This window comes from Coturnix japonica, chromosome 13 (genome assembly GCF_001577835.2).
Source record: "Coturnix japonica isolate 7356 chromosome 13, Coturnix japonica 2.1, whole genome shotgun sequence".
Classification (NCBI taxonomy): domain Eukaryota; kingdom Metazoa; phylum Chordata; class Aves; order Galliformes; family Phasianidae; genus Coturnix; species Coturnix japonica.
Window position 1 is genome coordinate 3,454,355 of NC_029528.1, and position 25,483 is coordinate 3,479,837.

The 25,483-nt window shown below is 39.6% G+C and overlaps 1 protein-coding gene across 2 annotated transcripts in view; it reads left to right on the forward strand.

Annotated features, from left to right (window-relative positions):
* SPOCK1 (SPARC (osteonectin), cwcv and kazal like domains proteoglycan 1) overlaps nucleotides 1-25,483 on the forward strand; it is a 255,659-nt gene that overhangs the window by 160,796 nt on the left and 69,380 nt on the right. For both annotated transcript variants that reach the window (XM_015875878.2, XM_015875879.2), the window contains one exon: nucleotides 11,135-11,267. In XM_015875878.2, the coding sequence (XP_015731364.1) occupies nucleotides 11,135-11,267 (133 nt within the window). The remainder of the gene's footprint in view (nucleotides 1-11,134; nucleotides 11,268-25,483) is intronic.

Consider the following 25,483-nt stretch of genomic DNA (forward strand, 5'->3'; position numbering starts at 1 on the left):
TCATGGGTAAATATATGTCTACATTGCAACTTAATGGCAGCCTGAGCCCCCATGGGTACAGGAACCTTTGGAGTTAAATATTTGAGGAACACAGGAAGAATGGATGGTTGTAATGCATGGTTGATAGGCTTCATGGTTTAAGGTCACAGTAAAGAGAAAGCATTAATAACTCAGTAGAAGTAGCTCATGAAATGTGTATCTCACAGTTTCTGCAAGTATGTCAATTGTGTTCATCTTCAAACTTTACCTAAAGGTGTGTTTTGGCACGTGCTGTCCCTAGACTGGATCATGTGCATTTAGTATCATAAATTAATATGATTATGTAAATTCTTTCTATTGGTTTGGGACTTTCCTGAAGCTCTAGTCGCCTTTCATTAAGATACAGTCTGGCATAAGATGGGTAATGTTCTTGATGGCCTCATTTGAGAAGCTGGGAATGATGAAGATATTATGTGTTCAATCTCCACCATCAAAGAACCAGACAGAGAGCACTGAATACGTTGAGAAATTCAGCAGAATTTTTAGACATTCATAGTACAGAGCTCTGCAAATCCGCAGTGCTGAATAAGCAACAGGAGCATTAGCCTATTTAGATGCTAAGAAGGATGGGATTTTAAAATTACCCAGCTCCTTATAATATTTATAACTGGTTTGGTTAGCATACATTTCACTAACGTTCATTTTATTCTGACATAGGAAACTGCATTCTGGTGATTTTCTGAACCGACCTTGAATAGTGGATTTTGACTACACTCTGGAGGTGGCTGTGGGATTGATTTTTTTCTTTCTAATTGGCTGTTGTTTGACAGGCCAATTCTATTCAAAAACCATATATGAAATATTAGGTAATGTATGCTAATTGTAAAAATCCTCAAGAGTTTAATCTGCTGTAGGCTTCTTGTGAATTTAATAAGCCTCTCTCATAATAAAATGTGTCAGAAGGGGCAAATATTTTGCTAGCACAGCTTGTAACTGATTGTTTGTTACACTGTTAGCAAGTATTCACACAACAGAAGTACAATGCAGTCATTTTTAAAAAGAAACATTTGGTTTCGTGCCTTAAGGGCAAAGAATATTACTATATTTTTAAAATGCATTTACTTTCTCATCCCTATCAGCAACATGTCAATTTTGGTGAGGATTGCATGTTCTTTGCCTTAGGAAAAGCAGAATCAACATAATGAAGCAGAACACACAGCTGAGCTGTCTAAAGATGCTTCATGTGGAGGTTGGGGGGGGGGGGGAGAGAAGGGATGGGCGGAAGAATGTCATTGATTTTCCCCCTGTAGTTGCAAAGTGACAACAAGATTTTGGAACCTTTATGATTCAGGAAAGAAAAAGAATCCCACCCCCACTCTCAGGCTCTTTGGGCAGTAGGACTGTTTGGTGTGGAGGTATATGCTGCCTGTGACTGAACTACTACCATTGCTAAAAAATAAAGCCAAGTCATAAACTGCAATGAAAGACACAGAGCTGATACAGATCCTGGAGTGGGTCTGACAACTAGCAATGTATGCAGAGATGCAAGACTTTGGGGTCTGATGATGTTAGACTTTTTGGTCTCCTGCACTTGGCCTAGAAAGAGGACAGTGTTAAAGCCTGCGTGTCTGGGATCTCTGGGACATTCAGCAGTCAAATGCTGCCAAGAAACCTGCCATGAATTTTAGCCTTCCTAAGTTACTTGCACCTTTCTGCTCGCCCACCACTGTAACTTGAAACATGAGCAGTGGGAGAGAAATGGTGGAAAGCAACTGCTCTTCAGATTTGGTGCAAACAATGTTGGAGGTGTCTAATTGAATGAAATATGACACAGTGAGGAAGGATTAGCTTTTCTTCCCAACCAAATGTGACAACTAAGATTAATCTCACATGCCATCAGCCGTTCAGCTCCCTCAGAGATCTTGGCAAGATCCACCAGCAGAAGGAGGCAGACTTGATCAATACAATATTTTAATATCAAAATAATCACACACTGGGCAGAGAAATGGTACCGCATCCTCTTAGAAAGTGTTCTTTCCTAGTAGCAGGGAAGAAAACCCACATAGGCTGTCAAAGAAAGTCAGTGCCAAAAAGATACTAAATCTGCTGCATGCTTCAACTCTAAGCACACTGTGCAAAGTACCAGGGCTACACACAGCGTGAAGAATCCAGGGTTCAGAAGTGGCTGCTGAAGATTCCTGCTAACCGAGGAGAGGTAGAGAAGATTCCAGCTTTAATTATGAACTTCCTGCTATGTCCCCTCCTCCTCTTGGAATTCAAAGCACTTCATTTCATTTTTACATAGTTTGGTGTCTGAAAATCCTTTTAATGTTAGTATAAAAATAACGATGTAAAGGAAAATAATTTTCTTATGAAAATTCATGAGAACAGAGGCAGAGTTTAGAAGCTGTGTTATTTATTCCAGAGATGAAAATGACTTTAAAAACACCAGCATTATATGTTTGTGTGGATTTCTTGTTTTATTTCTGTTCCTTTGAGTGCCTTCCAGCTTCCATATCTGTGCAGCTGTGGAACACATGGATTAGGTAAAAAGTTGCAAATCATTAAAAATTGAGATTAAAAATGAAATTGCCTGTGGACCAAATAATCTGTTAGCCAAGAAGGCAGGGGACTTTTTAAACAACTTTTTTATGTATTAAAATGCTTAAAGACAGAAATCCACATACAGCTCTTAATGACCTTAATAACTACTTAATCTCACAATTTTTAATGCAGGAACAAGTAAGGCCATGTACTAACATCTCACAAGGATGCAAGTACTGACCAGTCCTGATGCTGTGCAGAACCACCTGTCTTGACCTTTTAACACTGTCCCTATTTAAATGCCACATTAAAGCTGTCTAGACACAGACCTTGCTGCTGTCTGAAGGGCTTTCCTGAAGCAGCTGCAGACAGGAGGCTTCTCACAGATCCAGTGACAGCATTGCATGCAGCAGTCAGCCTAACAGGCTGTGGTTTTTCTGGCCCTTTTGGACCTTTGAATCTATGTCAGCCTTCCCAAATTCTCTGATCCTCTAATAACTGCCAAGAATAAAAATTCCTTCATCTTGCAGAACCAACAACCTTGAGCACCCTGGGCTGCAAGATCCTTTGATCTCTTTCAAGAGTTGGTTGCTCGCTGGGCCTGGAAGGATGAATGAAAAAATCTTCAGGGTTTTTCACCTGCAAAACATGTCAGGACTTTTTCTTGCAAAATGTCTTGCTATAACAAAGCGGTCATCCCTCCCTATGTGTAGCTGACATGTTCCTCCCAGCGCATTGCTTCCTCTGTGCTTAACTTTATACTGCTTTCTTACTTGTGGTTAGAAGGAAAAGCTTGACTCTTCCTTATACCTTCTTGGATTCTTCCTCTGGAAATATCTGTTTTGCATTTCATCAGAATGATGCTTCTCCTACAGATACACTTTCATCTCAACAGATGGGATTGTCCCTAAACTTTTCATCACCAATTCTGTCTTCCAAGTACAGCCCTCTGTCTGAATAATTCCGATGGCTCCTGGTGCTCTCCAGCAATGGGCAGACTTAATTCCTGATATAATCTCATTGCTGTCACTGTTTGAAAGCACAGGAAGCAAGTTAACCTCCTGTTTACTGCAAAAGAAAGTTTCACATAAACCTCATTCTGCTTTGCCAAAAAGGCACTCAGTCACCACCAACCCATTAAGAATATTCTCACATCTACCAGGGAAACACCCATGTCTGGGAGATACAAAGGCAGTAAGAAAAAGTAATCAAGAGCCTTAGTACAATCAGATAGAAATTATTTCTTTGAATGATGAAATCAAGGAAAGCAGTGGCCTCTGAGTCCAACAGGATGACTGTGAAAAGCCATGGCATCCCTAGATGTTGTGATTATTTCTATACGAAAGTGCAAGTGCCAAGTAGAAAAATGACTCTATGCATATGTCCATTCTCATTTTGCAACATTTGTATTTAAAAAAGGAGATTACATCTAATTCAAAAGCTTAGTCACATTTTTTTCAGGTAATGAGGGTAGCTTGCTTTATTTGTATATGTTGAATACAAGGGGAATTTGGTTGTGGATCAGGGTGTATACAGATCTTGCACAAATATCTAAAGCTGTAGAAATGAGGCCAAACTCTTAACTCCAATAAACAGAACAGAGAAAAGATACAAAGAGCAAAGAGAGCGCTGCCATTTAAGCTAGCAAATTTCAGCTCTGCCATTCTTTTCCTCAAGAACAAGAGAAACAGCTTATACAAAGGAAAGGCAGAAATAGCCAGACACTACGGGGTTTATCTTTACTGTGATAAATGTCCTTCAGGGAGACAAGAACAAACTGTGCACAAGGCATAGGGAAGGTACAGGGAGTACATTTTAAACTCAACAGTGAATTGCTCAAGCTTCAGGAAACCATGTGAGTGTGCTCTGTTAGAGCTTCTTCCAGCTTCTCAGAAATCACAAATAATTGGCACTGACAATTTTAAGTCTATTACAGTATGTGGTTGTATGTCATGTATGGCATCATTGTATGGCATGGATACCATTGATGTGAGGTCTAAGAAAGAAAGATAAAGGGAATCCAAATTTTGAGAACCGTCTCCATGGCCGTAACTCCTGGTCACACAAAGGTTATGAGGAGAATCACAGAATGGCCCGGGTTGATAAGGACCACAATGATATCTCAGTTCAACCCCCCTGCTGTGTTCAGGGTCACCAGCCACCAGACCAGGCTGCCCAGAGCCACATCCAACCTACCCCTGAGTGCCTGCAGGGATGGGGCATCCGCATGCATTACACTTGTGATAAGCTGGCACACCATGTAGACGTCCAGTGGCAATGTCATGTAACATTCAGTAATTCCAATTAATCACCATGATATAATTGGGTTTTGTCCAGTTGATATTTTCTAATTAAGGCCTTTTTAGTAAAAAAAAAAATAAATAAATGAATAAATAAATAAATCTGGTCTAGCTTAATATTATTCAGATAGGAACAGAAATAATTAGCTGTATTACTGAAGGAAGCAGAAACAGAGAGGTGAGCATTGTGAGTGATGTGGACATGTACTGAGCCAAATTCTTTGCTTGTGTAGCAACACAAACAGTGACTTCAAGAATCAGTAGAGACAGCACCAATCTCTCTATTTCATTTACCTGACACTTTCTGTTAGAAGAAACTGTGTTACTTGTTTATTTTTCCTTGAGAAATTTTACACTGTTATTTGCAGCTGACCTTTGAAAATTCATTTAACAAAAACTCCTCTGTGTAAAGAAGTGTATTTTTCTTGTCCAATAAAATCAGGCTGACTGTGGCTCTGGGCAGCCTGGTCTGGTGGTTGGCGACCCTGCACATAGCAAGGGGGTTGAAATGAGATGAGCATTGTGATCCTTTGCAACTCGGCTACTCTGTGATTCTATGATTTTAAAGTCCAAATGAAGAACTTTTTATCTACCATCTCCTTCCACCCAAAACTTTGGCAGCGCTTTCAAAATAAAACCCTGCCAGCCCACGCTCAAGGGAGCCTGATTTATAAGTGGACTAAAATCATCACTATTTTACCTGCTAATATGTTGTACGTGCCTCTGGGAATAACCACTCTTAAACAGGAGTAACATAATATTGTGAAAAAAAGAAGCAAGTTTTGCAGATTTAGTAAATAAGCTCCACTTTAAACTTTATATTTGTATGAAAAATATGAGAGAAGAAGTATAGCTACAATGGTGTGAGGCATTCTGGATGAAAAGCATGAAATTTTGTGCATTTTATTTCTTTATTAATATTAAAGTTCATTGACAGCTGGAATTGAATTTGCACTTGGAAGATCAAATGTAATTACATAAAAGCACAGAATCGGTCTTGCTTGTATAATCTGTTGATATTTTGGCTGTTTTTAGCTGGCAGTGAAATGACACATTTATTGAAGCACAAAAATTGATATACTTTGCCATCTTAAAATTTCTGACTTCATTCTGACTTGCCGTCATTAGCTTGTGTAGCTAAAACATGCAGCTTACTAAAACACAAGATGCTCCTTTTCTCTTAAAAACTTTGGACTCACAATTAAAAAGTGATATCCTAAATTGAGATACACTGTATCAAATCTATAAGGCACTACCTTTCACTTCATCTCTTTATATGTTGCATAGTTATACCCTGCAACATCCAGCACACCTGTAATCCATCAACAGGAGAAATGAGATACAGGGCTATGAGATCGTTGCCTTCTCAAATAAATGAATCCAAGTCTATGAATTAGTTCAGTAAATGATAAGAAAATGAACTTAGTGCCACAATTTGAAGGGTGTGGTGAAAATCTCCTTATCCTTTTGCTTAACCATACTGCAGTTTGTTGATCCCTTCCTGAGCATGACCTTAAAAGACAAAATATTCCCTATAAAAATATTATGTCAAAATTGAATTTTCCCTGGATATTTCATGGCAAAGAAATTTGAGAATATTCATGGTGCTGCAGCCTGCTTGAAGTGCAAAAGTAAATGTAAGTAAATGCAAATTAAATGATGATAAAACGTGAAATGTTTCCTGACTCAAAGCAGGCTCCCTTAGAAAAACCTTTTGAGCAACAGCCTCCATTTTGGTCATGGCCTGGCCAAGGGCTTTTCCTATCCATACACACTAAGAGTTGTTGCAGGCAAAAATGAGAACCATAAGCAGCTCTATTAGTCAGGAATCCAGCTTTTTGTAACATTACTTTCAAAACTGTAACCCAAAGCTCAGTGTTCTCTAGCAGACTGTCCCAGCAACAAGAGTTGCACAGCTGCTACTGCCTGCCAGGTGTGACTGGGCTCCAGGATTAACAGGGCTGCCAGCTGCACAATTCAGCTGTAATTAGGGCTTGGCTTCTAACTCCCCAGGCTCACCTGGAAGCAATAAGTGCTGGGTGGAGTCAGCTTTCCTGAGCTTCTGATCTTTTCTGCAGCAGAAGTTTGAGTTTAGATGACCAGTTTAGAGTTTGGGGTTGTAGTGTAGGCTTTGTGGTTTAGGGGAAGTCTGAGTAGTGTGTCTGTCTGGGATGGAATGAGTGTGTCTGGAAGGTTTACTGCACATTTCATCTTCCTGCGTGAGCAAAGCAGATGCGGTTCCCCTAAATTTTCACAGCATGTGGTAAGCATTATGTCTATATAGCGAGTAATGGAGCTGAGTCAATCTATGTTCTCCTTGTGCTGAAGCATGAGTGTTTTCAGATGCTAAAAATTCTTTATGCAGTAAAATTTTTAGATACTAAGTTCTGTAAAGCTTAACTGCTCCTTAAATCTTATATTTTTCAGTTCATCAGCCTGAAAAGTGAAGGCAGGCAGTGCTTTTCTGTTCATATTAAAGCTCGGGCAATACAATCACATCAACCTTCTAGAGGATGAAAAATGCTTGGTTTGGTTGTTCTTAGAAACACGGTGGACTTTGGCTCCTGATTTGTTTTCTCTGCATAGTGGTTACTTTCCAGTGATTTGTAGTGGATCTTTTCAACTCTGAGTCATGAAGCGGGATTAAAGTTGGTTAAGTTGTCAGAAAGAACAAAACAAACCCAAACAACCAGGGTTTAATTTGTTTTGGCCTGCCTTGCTCCTGACATATTTACTCTAAAACAAGCTGATTAGCATAGCAAAACATGCTCCCGGAGTGTGTGAATGTGCCCTTCCATTGAGAAGGGATTTGCAGGCTGTCTGCGTGTGGCAGCCAACGTTCTTGTCTAGGTTTTAATTTGTTTGTTTGGCTGTTTGATGTGTTGTTAGGGGTTAGAGGCTTAAACAGCTTCCAGAGCTCTTATCCTGCCTCTCAAAATGGCACTCCAGGAATAAAACAACAACAAAACAAGCAGAAGAAAATGACCTTCTCTTGGACATGGCTGCTTACCTGTGTGTTTGGCATTGAAGGCGAGGAGGGAGATCTGGGCATCCACTGAAAACATTCAACTATTGCTTACTCAACCAAGCTGAAAAAAACAATTTGTGGCTTTCTTCAAATACGGTGATGTTTTGTGCTGATGTTTTTGGCAGAACTGTAGCTTTAAAACAATAAAGATGGAGGCTTTATAAACTTTCGAAACCAAAACTGTTTCTTGCAACCAAAATGGCCACTGGGCTGCACTGCCAACTAAATCACAAGCACAGGTGGTAGCAATCATTGCAGATTTCTTGCAGCAATCTCTTGCTGCTAACCTTGCTAACTTGAGTTTTTCCTTTGGGAGGAACAAAATGCTTTGGGACATATGCCACTGTGAATTCTTCTTGTTATTAAGTACTCCTTTGTTTTGAGAGAATAAGTTTCCTCTTAATATCAAAAGAAGATTCTGATTATGAAATGGGGAGGAGCAGTGCTGTGCCCTTCCAGGTCTGTAAATGAAGTGCTTCAAGTCCAGGTGATGCCATTGTAATTAGGGGATGTGATAAGGGTTAGCAGTCACTTGCATAGCTCACCATTGACTTCAGGACAGGAACAGAGCTTAGCCCTGAGGTTGAATTTGTTCTCTTTATTCTCAATAAAGTGTTGGAAAAGGCTAGATTTTATTATTTGCTGCAATAAATCAAACTGGACAGCTGTTAATTACTTCTGTGCTATTATTTTAAGTGAGGATGGAAGAGTGGGAAACATGTCTGGCTCTCTAAAGATCTTGTAGTAAACACTGGCTTTGTAGTACCAAGGCTGAAGTGGTAAAAGCAGGAGCTGGGAAGTGGAGGCTGTAGTTCTATACAGGATGGGCTGAGCTTCATGGAGCAGGCATTTCTTTGAAGGGTGTAATGGATGTACCTTGGCCCACAAATGCTGTGTAATGTGTTTTAGGCTTGTCTAACAAATCACAAGGCCTTGAGGCTTTGAGTGATGTCAGTTTAGTTAAGAACTTCAATCTGCATTTAATTTTGATGAGGTACTTGTTAGTTCAGTCACTCATCTTCATCCTGGATGTTTTGTGGTTAATGGCTTTGACAGTCTGTAGCAGAAATGCTATGGAGGCGTAAAGCAGTGATGGAGCACCTGGTGGGAAGGCAGGGCCAGCCCAGGTGCATGTAATACCAATGAGTGACTGGAAGGGGTGGAGCCAGCATCCACCCCTTCCCCGCCCTTATATAAGGGTTGGCAGTGGAGGTGAGGGTATCTCCCAGGGGATCCCTGTGTACCTGAGACTTTCCAAAGGTAAACAGTTTTTCTTCTTTTGTTTCTGTGCCTGTGGCTGATGCACAGAGGCTTCTCCTCATTTGCTGCAGCTTAGGATCATGCCATCCCATTACTGTCACTGTACTTTCCATCATAAAGCCAGGCTGGATGTGGCTCTGGGCAGCCTGGTCTGCTGGTTGGTAACCCTACACATAGCAGGGAGGATGAACTAGATGATTGTTATGGTCCTTTTCAACACAGGCCTTTCTATGATTACAGCATTACAAGATGTTTGAAGTTTAGCATTTCTTAACTGCTTTTTTTATGACCTAAATTTTATGTGAAATTGCTCAAAAGAAAGACTTTTCTTTTGAGATTGTGGCAATCAAAGGCCCCAAAGGGAGAGCAGTACTTTGTGTCCTCTATCTCCACTGACTGCTCAGTGTCCCTTACTACATCCAAACATATTTTGACTCTTAGTGAAGGGGCACTGTTGGAGGCAAGGGGACTACAGAGAAGTCAGAATTACTACTAGAAAAACTAAAGAAGTGGTTTGTACATCCCCAGTATCACAGAATGTGTCTGGTTTTAGAGCTAAGCAACCTGAACCCTGGTGTTCAGCATGTGATGCCCTGGTAACTTAGCAAGGCACAGTGCATCTGAAGGAGGGATGGTGCTCTGCGGATTAAGAAAACAACTTCAAAATAACAAGGGAATTTAGTCTTTAATACTTTTGCTTCTATTTTCATAGTTTGTGATATCATGATTGGGTTCCTTCCGTGGATGTAATTTTTACAGAACTAGTCATCTCTGTGACAAAGGTTAGGCGAGGAGAAAACTTGAACCGAGATGAAAGAATAGAATTTGTATTATTTTAGCAACTGAATGTGTCATTACATCAGTCAGTATTGTGTTGCAAATTGCAAGCTGCGCTGAAATTGCTTTAAAATATCCGTATATATTTTTCTAAAACTGTGATAAGGTTATTCAGCAGTGCATTGAAATAGATTTCTAGCTGAATCATTGTATTTTATTGTTTTTTAAATGTAGTATAGGAACAGATGGCAGTTATGTTTCTTAAGTCTCCAGCACAGTTGATGCAATGCTTTCCCTTTCCTTTTGAATGTTTTCAAGTGAGGGACGAGTGCTCATGGCCAAAGTGTATCTGTATTGCAACTTTGGCTTGTGCTTTATAAAGCAAACTTTAATCAGCTTACAACAGTACACTGATGATAATTAGTAAATGGCGCATCAGCCAAGTAGTCCATTAATATGGGAAAATGGGCCATTAATCAGAATCAATTCCGAGTGGTTTTCAGTCGTTTTTGAAGCAGACGTCGTCTCATACTCATTTTTAATGTGGTAATCAAGTAGATTGTGGTACAAATGCTTGTGTAGAATTGGAGATGCTCTCTGTCACTCTGGTATTCCTGGTGGCACTGCCATTGATCTGAGCATAGCAGCTGTACAGAAGCTGAGATATTAAGAATGCTACTGCATGTACAAAGTTATTTGATTTCTATCTTTCTGTACATTTTTATAACCATAAAGTAATCTTTTTGAAACAGTTTTGTTCTCAAATTGTTCCCAATTGCTTTTAATCTGAACTCAACCTTAACAATAATTTGTTTTCATAAATGCTTAGAATAATTTTCTGTTCCCTGAAAAGAAGTGTTAGGCATCTATGGAGCTGCCTTGGCTGTAAGTTATAGGCTTGAATTTGGCAACTCAATGAAAAGCCTACCTGCTTTAGCAGTGCTTGTATGGTTCACAGGGAGCACAGTGTGGTTTAACAAAATGCTGTATGCAGAAGTGAAGTTGTTTGGAGATATCAGAATGAATCTGCCAAGCACTGTTAGTCTAATAGTGCATAACAATTTGACTTTCAGGTTGTCTGCAAGAATATGCCGTGTTTAAGAAGCATTGTTAGGAGCTATATTTAATTTACTTGATTCAAATGAATGCTGTGTTGAAAATCATGCTATGCTTTCTTCAGAGAAGCTTTCATTCTTCTGTTTCACAGGAGCGTGTTAAAAAATCCTGATGTCTCTTTGCTTTACAGCATTCGACAAAAGAAAGGAAGCTTAGCCCAGAAGCACTGGGCTGGACCAGCTAACATGGTGAAATGCAAGCCATGCCCCACCATGCATGCCAGCCCTGTCTGCGGCTCCGATGGACATACATACACCTCCAAGGTAAGTTCTGCTTCTACCTTGCAGACCTTTCAGCTGTGGCTGCTCAGGCTGGGATATAAAGATGTAGTAGTTTTAGCTAATAGGCAGTGTTAATTTAGAGTCTGCTTCAGCTCTTCCCTGTGCAAGAAGTGCTGATAAATTGACGTTTTTTATATGTCTGACAAACATCAGATTGGAATAACAAACTGGGATCTTATGGCTGTTGTGATTCATGTTTCTCAACATAGCTCTTTCTTGCTAGTGATGTGCAATGCTTCCAGTGCTGATGACACAACAGGAATTTGTTTGGCCAAAATGTCTTGCCCGCTCAAGAAGGTTTCAGGGTAGTTCCTGTTTTTAGACTTGGTCCTCGAGTGTTAAAGCTGCATGGCAATGTCATTATTCTGGGAGGGGCAGTTCTTGGCTTTATTTGTTTCTCAGACTGTGTTTTTAACATATAGCAATTTGTTTACATCTCTTTTAATGCTCTTGTGGGCCAGATGCAGTGTATATGGTACCATAAAAAAGAAAATTCCCATAACCCAGCAGGGATAAATTGGTTCATTGTTATACTAAAAATACGATCACCTTAGGGTTTGATTCAATAAAAGAAACTGTCTTCGCAGTCATTCAGCAGTCCAGATCTCTTATTATCAAATAAAGCCTTCCATGTCTTAGATGCATGTTCCATAAACAGTGCTTCAGGCATTGGGAGTCGTGTTTAGGGAGTACCTCTGAATTTTTCTCCTCTTCCAACATCCAAGGTAAAACTGACAGTCAGTAAAACTTCCCTTTAGAATCCAAACAGAGCCTCTGAAATATCCAGGCAAGCTGAAAGATCAAGAGTGGAGAACAGTCTGCTATGACACCAGTGCGATGTCACCTGCACTGTTATGCTCCATTCTCAGCTGGGCAGCTTGACTACTTCATCCATTAGCAGATGAAGATATTAAAATGCTGCTATCGCTAATTCATTTAAGCCTGTCCCCTGTTCTGGCTGAAGGATCTACGTAGCCAAAGGAGCAGGAATGTTCTTGTACATACAGTGTCCACTAAATGGTTCTAAGTTGCCTGTTAAATAAACTACTCTTTAATACTCTTGGATATTTATTTTGTAGTGCAGGATTGGCATTACGGATTAAAACAGAGCTTGTTTTGAAATCACCTTTTTACCTCTGAACTCTAGAGAATAGAAGATAAACAAATCTTGTGTAATCTTATAGTAAATAGCTTTTGCTGCGTATCTGGTCTTCCTGTTTAAGTCATTTCTGTGCATCTTGCCTTCATCACTGCTATCTCAGTCTTTTATTATTATTATTTTTTACCACAAGATCTATTTATTCAAAGTTTAATTTCAGACCTTTAAAGCAAAATTAAGACTGCAGAACTTGATCCCGAATGATCTTTGATGAAGCATGTGAAGGCGTAGGGCTTCTGGTTTGAGTTGTTCAATTTTTCATGGAAACTTAAAGAAATCATGGAGGGTTCATTTCCAGGAAAGGAACCTAGAATGCATTAATTGTTATTCTTCCAAATGATGTCTCAGTCGTTCCTGCCTGACAGTAAAATCTTCCAGTTGCACAGACTGTATAGTGACATAGTAAAGGCATTATCATTCTATTGGTTTGCACTGTTTGCTAATCCTCAGGCTGTCTCACTCTGTTCTGGTGCTTTCTCTAGAGATGGTGGTCTGAAAGAAAGCATTTTACTTATGTTAATTACAGCACAAATGATTCAGGGGACTATCTGTACCTGTCCCCATTGACTAAAGGATTAGGATTCTTTAAAGACAGCCATTCCCATAGCAGCAAGGGAAATGTTATAGGCCCAACAGTGGCATATTTTTGAACACCATTCCTGGGACATGGTGTTACTGCTGGTCATCTCTAGAGACACTGAGCAACTGATAGTGCATATGAAAAGAGTGAAATGGAGTCACGTTTCTCACTCAGTTTAACATCCTGTGTTAGCGTTGAGTTCAAGCATCCACCAGCATAGCAGATTTTCTTGAAAATCCATTTATTAAAGAAAAAAAAAAGCCTCATTAAAACCAATTCTATTTAGATTTTGTTTTCATATATGAGAGTTGTACTGCCTCAAAGTCTCTGCATCATTTAGGTATTAAAACTTACTGTTCCTGAAGCATTTCAAAACTTCACACTGTTGCTGATCCAGGTTACTTTATCAGCTTCATAAAGTACTGAAGTTGAAGGGATTTAAGGTCTGTGTTTTTTCTTAATGGTTTGTTTTCCGTATAACAAATGTGTTTTATGGGAGGTGTGATTCTTAAGTTATGTCAGACATCTCCATGTTTGTCTATGGTAAACACTGAATGCAGGTGGAAGATGTGGTCAGTAGCTCCTCAGTTCTCATTGACCAGAAGGTTCTGGTGCCTGTTGGACTTGCAGAACGTTATATTTCTGAAAGTGTTAGAAAAAGTCCATCCGCCTTTTTGTGTCAACTTTGAACTAAAAGTGCTTTAGGTTAGGCTAAAGTTTGAGTCTTCTTCCTGCTTTACATAATTCACCCTCTCCACTCTTACAAACTCATAAAGAGAGGTTGCTGTTTCCTGGATATAAAGAGCTCTGTTTAATACTCCAGTAATATGAAACATTTCTATAGCATATTGCAGTCAGTGTTCAAAGCTCTTTAAGGTACTAATGGATTAAGCTTGTGAGGTAAGTAAGCTCTGTAAAGAGCACTGTGTAATTAGTTAATGTTTTTGTCAGCAACACATTAAGAATAACTGTGTAGCTGTCAGTTTTACAGGAAGTTTAATTAAGCTAGTTAATAAAGCAATTACCTGAACATGACAGTGACTGCACTTAACTAATCAGAAAATGAAAATAAGAATGATCTTAAATTACAAAACATACCACCTCAATAACTAATGTAGCCTTCAAAGATGGGGAGGTACATTGGTATAATTATTGTGCTTCTAATTAGGTACATTGTTGTTCTGCAAATTTTAATTAAATCATTGCAAACTAATTAAATCTGTGATCGTGCCTTTGTTTGAAAGTGGAAAAATCACCTCCTGTTGTCAAAACATCAGGTAACAAATTTGATATTAAGAGATATGCAGGAGAAATAATTTTTCCGCAGTCTTGAAATGGGAGACAAAATAATGGCCAAAATAACCAGCCACTATTAGTTAAATGTGCTCATTGTGAGAACTGCTACACTTAACTAGAAGGAGTCTGCATTCAGAACAATAAATGAGCATTTGTAGTGTCTAAATGTTGAGAATATAGTGCAGTATGGTCAGATTTTTCATAACCCAAATATTGGCTGGGTTACCCATCCCTTAAGCGTGGTGTGCTGCTGCTGAGCTGTGGTTTCTGCACAGGTTACCCTGCCTGTGTTTTGTACTCAGCCTTTCTGAGAACGCAGCTAATGCTGTTCCTGATGGGAGGTGAGATGCAGATTGGCAAACAGTAAGATCTCTGTTAGGTCATCAGCAGAGTGAGGAATTCCATTGGCTAGGTCACAGCTGGATTCTGTACTCCCAGCAAGGAAGACCTTGCCTCTGCCCATGACCTGGGGCAGTGAGACTCAGACCAAAAGTGATGTGACCTTATTAGTGCTTAAGCGAGTCTGAAATACCAGACCTTGTCCTTTGGAAGGTAAGACATGGAGCAATGTACTGCACCTGCAGCAGCTGCAAAGTTCATTCAGCCTGAAGCATGAATTGAGCCATGTTGTTTGAAGAAGTGCTATCCATCCTAGGATTTTTCTCAGCATGGTCTCAGGGTAGGAGCAGAGAACTGGGAATGAGGTTGATCTCAGCTCTTACGTGAAGAAGGATGGGATGGCTTTCATCAGATTACCCAAGGGTGGATTTTGAAAGGCACAGATGGCATTTAAGCACCATCTGTGACTTGGAAAATTTATCCCCTCACCTCTTAGTCTGAGTTTCCCTGGTGTCAAATTAGATGTGGAAATTCATGTCCTGAGTGTTGAGCGTTTGTGGGAGACTACAGTAAATCACTCCTGCACAGCTCTATTCCCAAGTTTTTGTGGGGGCGAGCTACAGTGATGTGTGTCCTTTTAAAAAGACTTCTGTGATGTGTACTGTCAAGATAAAAACTGGTGTAGTTATTTGCTATCAATATTGATATCCTCTCAAGGTTAGAAACTGGTAGACTCAAATGTGTTGTTATGAATAAGCAAACAAAATCCTGGTATGGGATCTAAGCTGAGCTACTGTCCCCACTTTATCTGCTTATTCATAGATGAATTTGATGTGTTCCGGTGCCTTCATCATTCCAGCTGTGCTGCTGGTCAATGGTTAGCTTATTGTTGAAGGTATTTCTATGTCAAATAAGCATGTGATCAAGAAAATTCCTGAGCTTCCTTTCAAATCCCACGTGGTTTTATGTTAAGGTAGAGAAGCTCCTGCTTTTTAGTGCTGTCGGGTAGTAAATTCAAAGTTCTAAACAATCCTCTACCATATCATAACTCAGAGCAACCAGGCTCAGATAACTGCTGATCTGTGCGTTGTGGCTACTTCTGATACAGCTTAACAACTAAATCCCAAGAATATGTACACGTTCACAAAAGTTTACATCTGGCATGGTATGGATTGTGGGAGCAGCTAAAATAATCTTGGGTCTTCTGAATCAACAAATAGAGGAAAAGAGCTCTGGGCAGTTCTTATGGGTAAAGATTACTTGGTCATACTGCAAGGTTAGAGGATTTGATAAGTGAATAAGAAATTACTGTGGCTCAGGGCACAGCTCTCCTTCAGAGGCTGTGCTTGCTGCCATCCTTTTAGCTGTTGGGGAGAAGCTTTCAAGCAATTCTGCAAATGGAGACTAATTCCTTTTTCATGTTGGTAATGAATTTTATAGAAAATATTTCTAAATTCTCTTAGAAACAAAACAAACCATTCTCCATATGTAACTGCAGTAGGGGAGTATAGATACCATGCTGAGAAGTGCAGCATAAGAACCTGTGCAGAAGAGAATAACCTTCAGATTTCTGAGTGAATGCTCAGCATCACTGAGTGCAAGGAGGAGATGGTGCTTCAGATAGCAAAAGGCTGCTTCTCTCACATCCAACTGCCTTAAATTCTTTGAGTCCATTTTCCCAAATGGCTCTGATAACACTTGTATAACTCTGTAAAGTAACTGAAAGAGCTCCTTTTTTGTCTGTGTGCTGCAGAAGAGCAGGATTTTGTTGTTGTTGCCCTGAGTTTCATCTGTGCTCCCACAGGATAATCTTTAAATAAGACAAAGAACCACCGTTTGTGGAGTTGCTATGCTGCTTTTGTGGAACTCATTTAAATGTATTGCAGTTCAATTGATAGGATTCATCACTTAAAAGTATCTTTAGAATGGGTATATTAATTTCATTTACCTATAAATAATGCTGGAGTTTAGCATTTAGAACTGCCATATGATAATGTGGCTGCTTGTGTTCATGTCTCACTTATTTCAGGTTAGAAGAGGAACAGAAGGTGTATGAATATGAGGTAGTTTGCATTGTTTTGTTTAGTCATGCATGTTCTAAATGCTCTTAACCAAGCCATCATGAAACACTGAGAGTAATCTCTAGCTTTTGTTAGAGGAATTTGTAGTATGTTGAGATTGTAATCTAGGTTCTTGTTTGTCAGTTGGATTACTTTATTTATACAGCAGAGACTTTTGAAAGAGGCCAACTCGTTGAAACACCTAATGTTCATCTTGTTGAGTTTCTCCTTGCTGGTTGCATGGTTCTACTGTACTGAAGGCAAAGATCAGTGTTTATTTTAAGCACCAAGATAACTACTGCCAATAATTATAATATCATACGAATATGATATATATAATTTAGAAGTATGAATATATGCAGTTGGCTGCTCAGTATTCCAAAAAACTTGGGAAAACAACTCTCTTATGGAGTGTTTTTAATTCAGACTTCAGCTCGTGTTTTAAGGTGGCTGCATCACATTAACATTTCAAGTAGTGAAGTTAGGTACCCATTGTTAGGCTGGAAGATGCTGGAATATAACTTGTGTTTTATAAAGTAGGCGCCTCAGTTTGTTCTGCAGGTCGCTCAGAGATTTTTTTTCCTGGTGGTGGTTCTGTGGCTGAATTCACATCTTCTTAATACTCGTTACCGCATTATATTAGGCTACTATAAAATGGATTCGTTGCTCAAGCACATCACCAGCAATGACTTGCTTGAGCACATTAACCCCAAAGGAGAGAGCATTAGATATGGTTAGAGGAAAAGCATAACTTGGGGCTTTTTCTTTTTAAATATGTGGTTGAAGCCAGCACAGAATGACAGAAGACGACGTACTTCTTAATAAGCTTCTACATTAAAATTGCAGCATGTGCACAGGGAGAAAGAAGAAAGCAAGAAGTAGACTGTGTCTTGTGTACTTTGAATTACTGTGTCAGTAGTGATGGATGGAGCAAACAATAAAATCTGACCTGTCACACGATGCTTATGAGGCTGGGAGCCTTAAGGCATTTGTAATTGGCTTCAGCCAGCAATGTTAATGAAGGTGGATGGAAAAATTAGATTATTGGAGTGATGCAGACTGCTTTATATTTTTAGTATGCAAAAGAAATAAGAAAAGGCTCGTAAGTCAGAGAAGCTGAAGCTGTGAGGCTTTTTCTCTATAAACTGTCTCTTGTCCCTTTATAGTAGAGCAGGCAAAAGAATAGTTTTTAGATAACAGGTTCATGCTGTGTAGAATATGGGTTATTTAAAGTGATTCTGTGGGGTATCATTTTTAAAGCATGTGGGAGGTGCAATGCATATAGTCTCCATTAACAATAATGGGATTTCTGTGTATTTTCTTTATTTTATGCATCGTGCTTGAATGTGCCTCTGTAGCATAGACCAGAAAAATGCATCTTGAGGTTGATGTTACTATGTGTGTCATCAGCATGGCATGAAGTGTGCAAGTAAATGCATTTATCATATTTGGGAATTCTGTGGTGGTTAGATGTGCAAGTAAACTGGGTTTGAAACAGTAACACAAAGTATGTGTCATATTAAACGTAGTTGGCATGAAAAAGAAGTTGTGTTGGTGTTACCCCAGGAAATAGCAGGAAAGGAGTCTGGGGTGTGGGGATAACCTCGCAATGGTTGTGATGATCATCTGCAGAGAGATTGGGAGGTGGGTGGGGAGTAGGTGGGAGGGAGAGAGGAAAGTGGTGACGCTATTCCAATGCGAATGGGACGATGTAGGGGGCAAACTCATGGGGAAAAAAACTGCTGTAGTTCCATGGCTTGCAGAATAATTTCTACATACTGGGCCTGTACTCAGTCATAATCAATTAGATGATATACATGGGCTCCTCTGATCCATTGAGAGGTTTGTTCCCTGAAATAAAACAGAAATGGAGAGCTTGACTAGTTGTCTTCCCCCTACTGTTCATCAATGAAAAACATAATAGACAAAAGCAGTGCAAGTAGTTTAGGCTTTTTGTAGTTATACCCATTAATTCTTATTTCCATATAACTTAGGCAGTTTTCCAATGATATCTGCTGCTTCTTTCACTGTAATGTGTTGCTTCTATGAATAAATATGTAAAAAAAAAGCTACAAGATTCCTCTACTTCATTGCAGTGTAATCCTAGTGAAAGCAGGCTTTGGTCCAAGCATATTCGTATTGATTTTTTTCTGTGCTTAGGGAAAAAGATGTATTTTGTTTCGAAAGTATGGCAGTGGAGGATATTTTCCTGTTAATACAGTCTTTTGTCTTCCATTGTTGTTACTTGTTCAAATGGAGAAAAGAATGTGAAATGGGTCACTTTAGGTCTAGATAGCTGTTATTCACTTCTTTCTTGTAGATCATAATGAGCAGGTGGGGAAATAAAGGAGAAAGGGAAGCTTCCTAGTTTAGATTTCAGTAATGCTGGTTGTGTGACCTCAGTAGGAATTTCTGCAGCCTGATAGAGCTGGCATCTGAAAAGACTTTTAGACACCTGCATTCTCAGGTCAAAAAAGAGTTTTTAAAATTGAGCAATTGAAAGGGGAGAGGGAGTGCTGAAATGTCTTCTAAAGAAAAGTTTCCTCGGGTAGCACGGAAAGGTAAAAAGCCTTTTAAAAAGTTCGGCAGTTGAATGGAGATGCTTTTCTTCAGTCAGTGTCTAGACAGAGCTTTCTGTTCATTTGCATTTCATTAACGAGAGTGAATTCTAAAATGCAAGGAATTAATAATAGAGAAGTAGAGGATTTCAGAAGAGGGGCGGCACTGGCTGTTCCACAAGCTTTCTTATCCAATTTCTGTGCAGGACGGGAAAGACAAGAAAACGTTGTAGGATGCTGTTCTAATGTGGGTTCTGCCCACCTCAGAGCTTGCCCTGCAGGACCTCTGCTGATAGATCTTGTGTCCTGGGGCAGCAGATGGCAGCACCATGCAAGTCCTCTGTTTGATCCCATTTCTTCCACTGCTCATATCCAGCCACACCTGAGCGCTCTGGGGATGGACTGGAACCACTGATGGGACTCAGGGAATAACTTTAGTCCTATCCTTGTGTGGCTGTGCACTCAAGGTTCTTGATAATTGTCCTGCAGCCTCAATGTCCCAAGTGAAATACTGGCACCTGTAATTCCTATTTCCAATGTCTTTGCCCCATTACTTTCACCAGTTTTTGCCAGGTAAATAAAAGGATCAACATTATGATTAATGTGGCTTCTACGTATTCCTCCTATGGCTGTGAATGAGTTTGCAGCATCTGGCTTTCATAAATGTGTGGTGTAAATTTATCTTTTAATATCATTGAGTGTAGTTGTGATTAAAACCTGAGGGTAAAACTAAGGATAGAGGTGGTCCTTTAATAGCAAGCAATAGCACGTGGGAATGAGATGCGACTCCAGTGAAATAAATAGGGCATTAAAAGGAAGTGTAAAAATTGTCCAAACCTTTACTCCTGTTTAGGCATGGCTTAAGGCACACTTCTTCTTCACCCTTTGATTAAGATTCAGTGCATCAGTAATTCCTTTCAAGGCATCTTGACACAGATTATAATCAAGAACTTCTCTGTTTTTATGAGTAACCTTTTTATTTTGACCTAACTAAAATAGAGCTGTAAATGAAAGGTCACAAAAATGGCATGAATTGTTATTACTTCTCTTAGCAGCCTCGGAAATAATGTTCTCTAAGAGTAACAAATAGAATTAGTCAATGGAATTAATTATCTGTGGAAATGACATCACTGCAAGGAAAAAGCAACACTTGGACAATTAATAAACTTCAAGCAGAATAAGTGAAGTTATAAAACCAGATTCTGTGAAAAGTGCAAAATAATTTCATTTGCAGGTGTTCTTACTGGGGGTTGTGGATGTACTGGTGGAGGGGGAATGGGAGGGGAAAACGTGTTTCATTAAGCTCAAATTAGGGTAGGCAAAGTACTAAAGTCTTCCCGTAGATCAAGGCTTCAACTTGTTAATGGGCTTTTTCCCTTTTAGCTTCAGATTCTCAAGTTATTCCAGAAGTATCTTGCCTTTCACACTAATTGAAACTACCTGCCAGAAATTCCAATTCTAGTCTCGTTTAACATTTTCAAGAGAGGCGAGAGGCACCTGCTGCCCAGGGGGCTAAATGCTGTAAGGTACAGTTAGAAGCTTGGAAGATTGAAGATGTTTACCAATCATATGTAGCCAATTTAAATTGCAGAGGGACTGAAGTGAGAAGCTGCTTCATCTGATGCACTGCATTAGCTGGGAATATGGTGTGTTTATGCAGGATACTAGACTTGTGATTGTAGGATGTTCATCATGGCCAGAATCTTCTGAAGTTAGTATCAAAAGCCTTTCAGTTCAAATGAACAAATAAATGGTGGAAAACACCTAGGAAAAAAAGAGCTTCTAATGAAAATGGAAGAGGAATGCTAGCCTGTACAGAGACATCATCTGAAATCTGTCATCACAGAGCCTGTATAGGAGAGTTAGTATTGGAAGTGTGTTTTATTACTTAAATATATCTTGCACAGGCAACACTGAGCAAAGAAAGCACTTTTGAGTTATGTAACTCTTTGATGGGATGCCATAAGGTCTTTCATTTTAAGCCAGTAAATTCCAGAGCAGTAATTTAAAGACCACACTTTTCCTTAAATCTGAAAGCACGTTTTAAATCTTCTGTTTACTTTGCATGCTTATCTGATATGCTTGATGTTTTATTTCCAAGCTGAGTTACGTCACTGGCAGTTACGTCTCTGACATACCTTTTGACTACTGTGAAGCAGCTTACCCAGAAAGAAGGCATTGGGAAGCAAAGAATGTGGTCTGTCTAAAGCTGAATAGGGTTGTAGAAGAATGGTGTGGAAGCTTGTGGTTCTGTAGGTGGCACCTTTTTTGTGTGGTGGCCGGGGATCTCAACGTTGCTGTTTTCATGCAGCATGCATTCAATGGAAAGTTAGTTTTACTTGCTGGTACGGCTAATTCTGCCAGCTTCAGCCAATTATTATTATCAGACACACATGGACTGCGGTTTCATCTGTGCACCTGAAGTGTAGTGAGATCTTGCAGTTCTCCAGAAAGGGAGATGCAGTCAACCTTTTGGGTCTTAATATACGAATGCTATTCAGGTTTGATAGGGATTCTGTAGATGCTGATGCTTAATACTGGGGCTAGATGGGGATGCTTCATAGTACTCCTCCATTAGCTTAACTTACAAAGCTTCTGTTAGTAAACACTCAATGGAAAGTTACTTTTTTCCTTCTATGTGTGCTAGAATTTGATGAAAATGGAAATGATGGCAAAATTAAGTATAAAATCATTAAATGTTTTTCTCCTGATGTACTGTCATAAACTTTGTCACCACTGGAAGAATGAGACTCCATGTAGTCTATGTAGAACTCACAGAATGAGGAAGCTTTGAATAAGCCTGACTGCTTCTAAGTAACTGTCTGTAGGGAAGTTTATAAATTTCTGTAGAAAGAGATAAGGGAAAATCTCTCTTCATTATCACTGATTATCTCTACGTTGATGTGAGTCATACACGGTACATCAGCGTCTGAAACGTTATCATCTAATTCTTGTTCAGAGGAAAAGTACTGGGCAGCTTTACTGTATTATCAAATCTTACAGCTTACCAGTAAATTGAGTGACCAACTTAAAGATATCTTTAGAAGAGAACCGGAGACGTGAGCTGACACTGAAACTCCAGTATCTCCTTCCCTTGGGCAAAAAACTCTTTAAGATTGCATATGTGCTGTGCTTTCAGGGTGGCAGATTACTCCCTGGGATTTATTGCTTTATTTTCTGTGTTTGAGGCATTGTCTTTTTCCTGCTGAAGGAGCTGTCTGGATTTTTCTGCTCATTGTTCATACCTGGCTCTCTCGTTTCACATCTTCAGCTACAGGCTGTTTAATGGAGGACACGCTCACCACCTCCCAGGTTCTGGCATTCTCTAGGCCTTGTACTTCCTCCACACTGGCAGTCGCTTCCCTCCTTATAGTCAGCTCTGGGAAACTGCTGATAGAATTGAATATGGTGTGGATATGAAAGAAGTATGTGTAGGGAAAGCATATTCATTAGAGTAGCCATGAGTCTAGGAAGGAAAGCCAGCTGTATAATTCATGTTAAGTGCCCTTGCTGCTGATGGTGAGTTTAGCCTTGATCTTAGCTAATCAGTCATACTTAGAAAGTGACAAGGAAATGTAGCACTCCTGACAGCTTGTATTGTGGATATTTTGAAGGTCTTGGCTAGGGCGTGATGATAGCCGAAGTATGGGCGGATGGCTTCACTAGATGTGCAGTCTTGTCAGGGGCAATTGGAACAGTCCGATCTTTCACCCAAATTCAGGTGGAAAAAAAAAGGGTGATGTTGTAGTGTCCATCTGGAGCTGTTGTATTCAGCCAACAGTGCCTGGAGGACCTGATTTTCCAGCCTCTCCTCTGAGCAGTGGCTGTGTGTGGAGCTTCAATCAGGAAGGCAGGGCTTGGGAAAAGGTACCTTGATTCTTTGCATTTCAAAGGTGACATCCTCTGGACAATTTGGGTACTGTTGTGGTAAAACCTCATACAGCTCTTTCAACTGCAAGAAACGGATTTGAGGCTTAATACTGAAGTATTTCATAAACTGTTTCCATAATCACAGTCATGACTGAACATGGCAACGCTTTACAGTGTTACCAGAGTGTGTAAGAATTTGAAGATCAGTGGGGTATAATTGGTTATTTGATGCAATTAAGAAAACCTGGTTTATTGTGTAGGCAAATGTTCTGATTCTTGAGCTGTAGCGCATTTTAGGAAAACTAAACTCATCCCACTAGGCTGAATCTGTTATAGATGTGTAAATGTGTTCCCCAAGCATTCTTTATGGACTTTTGAAGCCTGCGAATATGACTTCTAAACTGCATTTTTATCCTAGCTTCTATGGGCAAAAGTGGCTGCAGGAATATTCTTGTGTTCTGTTTTGCTCAGTCCTGCAGTGTTACACACAAGCTGGAATTGGTGGTGTTTTCCAGTGTGAGGGGTCTATTAATATTTATGAGGTCATTGTACATGTTTCAGGAAAACACTTCTAGCCTTTGGAGTCTGGGAGTTCTTTGGGAGGTAACATCTCAGTTTTACTAATAAGTCTTACTAATTCTTGATGGATTTACCTTAGAAAATAATATCTGTGTCACAAGCCTTATATACACAGTGGCCCTCTGGAGGCAGTGAATATATTAATAAAATTTCTAATTCTGCTGCTGTATTACTGTCCAGAATGTATAACAGCTTCTGCAGTTTTACATTAAGAAAATCATATGAGCAAACTTAGTTTTAAGTTGGCTTGTTGGAGGAAAAACTGAAGAGTGTTTATGACCAGCTGCTGTGCCTTATTACCTTCAGCTGTCAGAAATAAGCAAACAGCTCTTACTGTTTTTCAGTCTATTGCAGTATAGGCCACAGAGCTTTGTCTTTGCTGTTATCAGCTTTGGGGGAGGTTTTTTTGGGTTTCTCTTGGTTTTTACAGAACTCATTGGTCATAGGCTTTCCCAACTTGAAATAATTTGTTTTCAATTGTTCTTTCTGCTAAAAGACACCAGTTTTATTTTTCTGATCTAAATCTACTCCGTCTTTTTCACTGCAAGGCTAAGCCAATAAAAAAACTGCTTCCCAAGGTACAAGAATTAGACTTGCTTCCTACTGGTTTATTTAATCAGAACCAGTGAGATCCTGAAGGACTGCTATGTTGGTTGATTTGTTTATAAAGCAAGCAGTGCTTTCTGACAGGTGGTTTGTGGCCACGCTGGAAGTGTGTTGGCCAAGCAAAGTAATTCGTGGACAAGGGAGGGAGGTACGTAAGAAAAGCAAACCTATTATCAGGCGGCTTAAAGTCCTGCTGCAGTGAACTGAGCAGGTAAATAAACAAAAGTCTGGCCCTGTGTTATTGTGTGTTCAGTACTCTTAGTCTGGATAACTGGGTATTGTCATCTCTCTGCTTTTTAAGTATCTTCATACAACACATGTCATGTGCTGGTACAGAGTGTTTGATATTTTTGCTGTAGTATTGGCTGCCCTTCAGCAGTGGTATTATTTATTCCCTTATAAATACATGGGACTTGGACTCCTTTGTAGATGAAAGAAACCATATAAATGCTAATTTCGTTGCATAATTGTCTTACTGAATATTTTTCAGAATATATTTAATAGGATAGCTGTAGTACATCAATACCAGTCAATTAAACTGCTCCAGGATCTTTTTGAGGTCTAACAAATGCTTTGTTAACTGCCTGGTGTTTATGCAAGATAGAAATGTTTCTCACAAAAAACTACCTGGATATGAAAGTTCATAACATTGCATTACTTTGTTGTGACTACTTGCTAGGAAATGCCCTCAAGGTAAGAGATGTTCTTAAGGAACTCAGTGTCTTGGCCTATGGAAAGTGTGAGAGTAAGGGCAGTGTATGGTAACTGTAAAAGGAGGAGTGCATATTTTAGAGGACCACAATGGAATAGGAAAATTACTCCAGCTCTGGAGGGAAGTCCTTGAGGCCTTCTGGTCTCTCCAGGATCTATGGCCTTTTCTTCTGCTTCCTTAAGGACAGATGCTTGAACAGCTCTGGTGCTGAACTCGATGAAGTATTAAAGCTCAAATTTGTCCTGTGCCATGAACTAGAATTTTGCATTCCTTGTTATGCACTTCATTAAACCAGAAGTGTTTTTTTTCAGATAAGCATTTGTCATTTCCATGTCAGATTTCTCAAAGAACGTGGTGAATTAACAAGACATGTTTAATGCAACCTTGACAGAAAGGTTAATGAGAATTCAGAGGAATGCAAGGAAGGAAATAATACGTA